Consider the following 6,932-nt stretch of genomic DNA (forward strand, 5'->3'; position numbering starts at 1 on the left):
GGTGGCCAAGGCAAATAAGAAATAAAGATTTATTTCAAATAACTCAACAGGAAAATATATATATTATATATATATATTTTATATTTTATTTACGATTCTTAAAATATCGACAAAAATCGTTTTAGTATTACACCTTATACAAATAACAAATAAGAGATACTAATAAGCAATTTGATTGGAATATTTAAGATGAAAACGAAGCTATTTTGCTACTAGCTGTTCATTAGTTCTACCACTAAAACCGCCACTTTTTAGCCGTCTAGGTAGTGCAACCGCCGGGAGAAGACTAGATGCTATAACGTTGACATGTGTTTTAAAGATCTGTTTGTGAGCAACGACACACCTTTTTGTCACGTTGTCGGCTGTTGACATGCCAACAGTCTTCTTACAAACGTTGGGAAGATAAATCTTTCACTGTCATAAAGACAAAATTTTATCATATATGGATGTATAAAAGCGGAATTATCACTCCTAGAAGTGTTAGATCAACACTTTTGGAGAAAAAGTTAAGTTATTTAATTGCTCTACCGATAATATGATTAAATATATGAGATGTTTTCTACTAAGATAGTTCGTTATGGATATAGTTAGTCCAATAAAATTTTAAAGCTGTCATTGAAATCAGAAGACATTATAGTATATCTTGACTTCGTGATTGTAACAAAATTTTAGTAAAAAATCTATTTAAGAGTTAGACAAGTATAAGTATATCCTTTTTTGAAATATTGAACAAAATCTCTACTAACATACTATTAGGACCAGTTAACAGTTAGAAAATTTATTAGAATAAAATATATGAGATATAGTTTAGTTCCTTACTTGCTTTACATTATTATATATATATCAGACAATCGAAGTTTAAAATAAATTTTAATTTCTTGTAGTAATTTTAATGGCAAACCATTGATTTGGAAGCTAGGTAGATTGATATGGTTAACATCAAATTTCCAGGCATACTTCTCCGGAACAATTTATTAAACATGTTAGAAATTATTCGGATTTATATCTTCACTAACAGTCTGAGTTAGCCAGTAAATATGATAATTTGGTGTGTGATTATTGAAATAGGTTTTGTGTGAATATTTCATTATAAAAATTTAATAATGATCTAGTATATTTAGTTTGACTTTAGTTTAACTTTAAAGAGCACTAACGTATTTGAAACACTAAGAATACAATATATAAAATTAGAACTCATATAAAGTACATAGTATAAGGTGTATTCTGAAAAGGCGCAATTATTATATTAGAAATAAGTCTTAAACAACGATTTTCTTATGAATTGCTTAATCATGATAATAGTTTCAATTAACTGACAACTAATAGGTAGAAACTGGGGACAGATTCAAATGGTGATTCCTCGAGAGATTTAAGACCAAATCCGTGCTGCTTGACAGGGATTATATCTTTTCATTTGTTTATAAGGTGCAAGACAACACGTTATCTACATCAAATTAATTCATTACACCTGATGGAAATTTATTTTGACAATTTCATTGCTATGATATAATCTTATAAATAGTGGCTAATAATGTTGGCAATAAGAAATTAAATTTCTGAAACTTTTACTGAATAAATAAATGACATCCAGGTGATTCACAATAATAATACTAAAAATTATAAGCGACTAGGTACATCTAGGAAAAAGCAATTAAATGTATTTCCTGATTTTCACATACAGAATTACAAACAGTAAAAATATATAAAATAGTGGCTAACATTAAACTAAGACTAAGCATTTTTTGTCATACTTCACTGAACCAGGATCATATTGTTTTTTCAACTTTAAAGATTATCTGTAATCCTATCAATAGAGTCAATAGAAAAAGATGTACGATTTAATAATTATTTGATTAACAGTTTAATTTTCAAATCTTATCTCTACTTAACTTATCGTTACTTAATCTGGATTATTTTACAGTGACTCAACATTGGATTTACATTGGATTTACATTTAGTTTACAGTGGCATTAACAGAAACGATAAGAACTGTACGGTGGTCCCACAAAGTTACAAAAATTTTACAATAATTAAATAATCCGTTTGGTACTATTTTAAATAACTCATAATGTATGTAATTTATTGTTATTTTTTATTGCTGAAATAAATATTTATTATAAAAAAAATCGCTTAAAAAATTTATTTTATTACTAGATTATTCATATAAAAGGTTGCAAATTTCCTAGAACTTATTAGAACTAAAGTTGTTCTTTAAACATGATGAGATCTACATCAATAATTGTTTTAGCACTACTCTTTGCCTATACTGGCGCTTTGCCACAGGATCGTATTATCAACGGCAATGATGCAGCTGTGGGACAAATTCCTTTTCAAGTGGGTTTAACACTTAGCGACTCTTTGGAAAACTGGTGGTGTGGTGGTTCTATTATAAGCACAAATTGGGTCTTAACTGCAGCTCATTGCACAGATGGGTAAATTAAATTATATTACATTTACTTTTAAATAATTTCCAATAATGATTTATTACCAACCACAGAGCCGTTTATGCAATTGTTTATTTGGGTGCCACAGATCGTACTAAACCGGAAAAAGTTCTATATGTAACTAACTCCAATTTTATACAACACGAGGAATACGCAAGAAAACCACATATTATTAATGATATATCATTAATTAAAATTCCACAAATAACATATACCAAGAATATACAAAAAGTTGCTATTCCGAAAATATCAGCAAGTTATTCTTCATATGCTGGTAATATTGCTACTTCATCCGGCTGGGGTATAACCGAAGAAAATACCAATGTCCTACCTACAAACTTACAATATGTCCATTTAAAAATTATAACGAACAGTTTATGCAATGAAACCTATCATTCTACCTTAGTTAACAAAGGATCACTCTGCACTGCTACTCCGCAAGCTACTACCACATGTGAAGGTGATTCTGGTGGCCCGCTGGTGGATCTTGCCTCTGGTAAACTTATTGGTATTAACTCATTCGTGTCAGGAAATGGTTGCGAAGCTGGAGATCCTGCTGGATTCGTTCGAGTAACAGCATACTTGAACTGGATTCGGCAAAATAGTGGTGTGGTTGGAGTGTAAACGTCCAATACAACCAGACAATATAGTCTTATACATGTAGGCATATATATCTGTATGTGTATGTTTGTATGTGTATGGATATATAGAACAGCTAACTGTTAAATAAAGTTTTGTAATTAATAAATATGTATTTCAAATTAAATTACCTCTGCAGTTAAATAAAAATTCAAAAAAAAATATAATTTTCTTTAATTTTAAATGCTATGACTTCACAGATTTTTTAAAGTAACAGAGACATACATAAGAACTATTCATTTGTGAACTTATACTAATATGTGTCAAGTCCTTACTGATTTGATTGTATGGGTGTAACTACAATTACACTAAAACTTTTCAGAACAAAGAATTGAATTTATTTGTCAAAAGAGAACAATATTGGAAAAAATTAAATATTTTGAACTTATTTTAAATTTTCAATACGACCAAACTCTGAATCTGAATAGTCTGGATAGAGTCGTACACTGCTTAAACATGATTTCTTGAGCACATCAACACTCCAGTAGTTTAAAGTACTGAGACTGGTCTGCAAAATCTGCTATACCAAAATCTCCTATGGTGCATACACCAGCCATGATTGCCACGAGGATGTCGGAATTAAGTGTTAAGCGTTATCTATGAACCATTATAGATTATCAAGAACATTGTGACTATATAAAATCTTCTGTTCTGAAATACCACTCTCTTTTACCAGAATTTTAAAATATTCACAACTGCGAAGTATCTGCCAAACTTTTTCCCGGTAGATATTCACATTAACCATACCACAACAGTCCAGAACCACCCAAAAGCATAACCAAAACAATCCAAAACAAGGAATCGAATATTTCAATTTATGTTTGACCCTTTGAAAGGCAAACTTGATATATTGATTTACTTACAAATTGGGCAATTTTTTCGACAATTATTACATTGCAAGTGCAACTTATTGGTCCGAATTTTGTTTTAAGCGTCGGCATAATTTTATCAATTTGGAAACTTAGCCAAGCTTATTTAAGAGTCAGACTTGCATACGCTTAAAAGACTCTACAGTGAAAATCAAGCAGCAACCAAAATTTCATACTGTTGAAAATTCTCTCTTAGTGTGAATCAACAATTCTATACTGTAGATTTGATCCTATCGATAGGAAATATGTTGGTCCGCATCTATGGACTGTGACCGCCATAAGTCACTATTGGTGCGAACCTTCAGTTAACCACTAAACTTAAACGCTGGTTTGTCCTTATAATTACGATAAGTATTTTTTCTAAGTTAAACAAAGCTAGGGTTGTTGGGAAATTATTTCATTAGTCACCATACGTCACCATCTGAAAAATATGCACCTGTCAGAATAACGGTTCTGCTGGGTGCTAGATAAATCGTCTAATCATATACCTTGCTTTGTTCTGAGCCATGAGGAGTAACATATTAGGTCAGAAATTCTCATTCCCATCTGATACGAGTATCATGAAATTGTTAATTGAAAATACTTTGGAGTTTATTCGTCATGTTAAATGTCTTCTAATCGGCTTTGAGCGGTTGCTAAAAATTTAATATATCATATTCATATATGTAGGTATATTATTTTATATATAATATTCAGTTATGATTTAGTTCAGTTTTATTTATACATGATGGTATTCGAAAAGGTTCTGTAATTCTACCTATAAAACAAACTATTCTGCACAGTTAACGTCAGAGAAATATTTATAGTTTATTGACATCTGAATGAGCAATTATTGCAGCTTTTAGAATAAACCTATAAATAATTCCTTTTATCACCTTTATCTAGATGAAAGTAATATCTCCATAGTTTTGTTATTTATTATTCGTCTTCTTTTAATTTTGTAAGATCTTATTTTTGAAATGAACTTAGCAAATTAGTTTGGTTTCATTTATTATAGAATATACTTTAATGAGAATATGAATATAGAAGTTAAGACCTAATGAGTGCTACATACAATTTCAATTATTTGAATTATTGATATGTGTATATATATACATATATATATATATATATGTAAACATACTTGACCACTAAATATTATCACCAAAATTTAAAAAAAAAATTGTTATTAATTTTTAGATAAAGTTTTAAACAGTCTAGTCTGTTGGAAACACCCCATTTTTTTATGGATCAATTAATTTCTTTATTTCTTTTTTCATCCAAATATGAATAGCTAATCCCATTAAATTGCAATTGGAAGATAATGATTTAATATTTTTTTGACTTAAGTGCATAATTTTTAAATCTTATCATATTAATTAATTTATTTCTATTTTATGTGCAATTTAACCCATTTTGCTGAGGTTAAGCAGTTAATTTACATCGGCCTTACATTACATTTGCAGAAATGATAAGAACTGTGCTATACCCCCCGTGAGTTTCACAAATTATGCAATAAAATTTTAATCCGTTTAGTTTTATTTCAAATAGTTCTAAATCTAAGTCAATAAAATTAAACTCCATAAACGACATATATGATTTATGGTACATACTCATTTATGGCAGAAATAAACATTTATTCTAAAGAGGCCATTGTAAAAATTATTTTATTGCCTTATATTTCATATATAAGTTTGGAAATTGCTTGGAACTTGTTAGAAGTAAATTTGTTCTTTATACATGATGAGATCTATATCAATATTTGCGTTGGCACTACTGTGGGCCTATACTGAGGCACTACCACAGGATCGTATTATCAATGGCAATGATGCAGCCGTGGGACAAATTCCTTTTCAGGTTGGTCTTTCGCTCAGCGACACCCTCCAGAATAAATGGTGTGGTGGCTCAATAATAAGCACAAATTGGATTTTGACGGCAGCTCATTGCACAGACGGGTGAGTCAGTTTTTATTTTATTAATATATAATAAACATTTTTACTTTTTAAAAATAAATAATACTCAATATTAAATAAATTACTCACCTCAGTACCGTTTATGCAATTATTTATTTGGGTGCCACCGATCGTACTAAGCCGGAAAAAGTTCTATATGTGACCAACGCCAATTATATACAACATGAAGACTATCAACCAGCTCCTTATGTAATGAACGATATATCACTAATTAAAATTCCAACAATTATATATACCAAAAATATACAAAAAGTTGCAATTCCCAAAATCTCAACGAGTTATTCTTCCTATGCTGGTAACATTGCTACAGCTTCCGGTTGGGGTATAATCAAAGACAACACCAATGTCCAACCTTTAAACTTACAATATATACGTTTGAAAGTTATAACGAACAGTTTATGCAATGAAACCTATCACTCTAACTTAGTTCACAAAGGATCACTCTGCACTGCTACTCCACAAGCTACTACTACTTGTGATGGTGATTCTGGTGGCCCTCTAGTAGATATGTCCAGTGGTAGACTAATTGGTATTAACTCATTCGTGTCAGGAAATGGTTGTGAAGTTGGAGATCCCGCTGGATTCGTTCGAGTAACAGCATACTTGAACTGGATTCGGAAAAATAGTGGTGTAGTAGGAGTGTAAACTGGATTATATGTACATATATGTGTTTATATATATCGAACAGTTTGCCATTATTAAAATTTCTTGTTTATATTTACTATATACGTTAAATAAATGAAATTTTCCAGTTGAATGAAAAAAAAACAAATTTTTAATATAATTTTATAGTCTTTCATTTGGGCGATTCACTAAATAACATGGACTTTAAATTTGATCCTTAATTTTTTATACAAAGATTACTAAGTTTTACACTAATTCTTTCTGATACCCATTTATCTATTACTTGAACTTACAGCTGAATTTAGGATTATATTTAAGTCGAAACTGCTAATAAGGTGCACCCAACTTGATAACGTCAATTTAAACATAACGAGAATTATATGATGTATATAATTATAAATACT

The 6,932-nt window shown here is 30.0% G+C and overlaps 2 protein-coding genes across 2 annotated transcripts; both read left to right on the plus strand.

Moving 5' to 3' along the window:
• The first annotated feature begins 2,215 nt into the window (after nucleotides 1-2,215).
• LOC119667960 (serine protease 3-like) lies at nucleotides 2,216-3,238 on the plus strand. Its single transcript, XM_038077312.1, has 2 exons — nucleotides 2,216-2,432; nucleotides 2,498-3,238. The coding sequence occupies exons 1-2, from the start codon at nucleotides 2,218-2,220 to the stop codon at nucleotides 3,066-3,068; spliced, it is 786 nt and encodes a 261-aa protein (XP_037933240.1). The 5' UTR covers nucleotides 2,216-2,217; the 3' UTR covers nucleotides 3,069-3,238.
• A 2,432-nt stretch (nucleotides 3,239-5,670) lies between these two features.
• LOC119667962 (serine protease 3-like) lies at nucleotides 5,671-6,628 on the plus strand. The gene is made up of 2 exons (XM_038077313.1): nucleotides 5,671-5,886; nucleotides 5,979-6,628. Exons 1-2 carry the CDS (start codon nucleotides 5,672-5,674, stop codon nucleotides 6,547-6,549), a joined length of 786 nt encoding a protein of 261 aa, XP_037933241.1. The 5' UTR covers nucleotide 5,671; the 3' UTR covers nucleotides 6,550-6,628.
• The last annotated feature ends 304 nt before the right edge of the window (nucleotides 6,629-6,932 follow it).

This window comes from Teleopsis dalmanni, chromosome 1, assembly GCF_002237135.1.
Source record: "Teleopsis dalmanni isolate 2A chromosome 1, ASM223713v2, whole genome shotgun sequence".
Taxonomy (NCBI): Eukaryota; Metazoa; Arthropoda; class Insecta; order Diptera; family Diopsidae; genus Teleopsis; species Teleopsis dalmanni.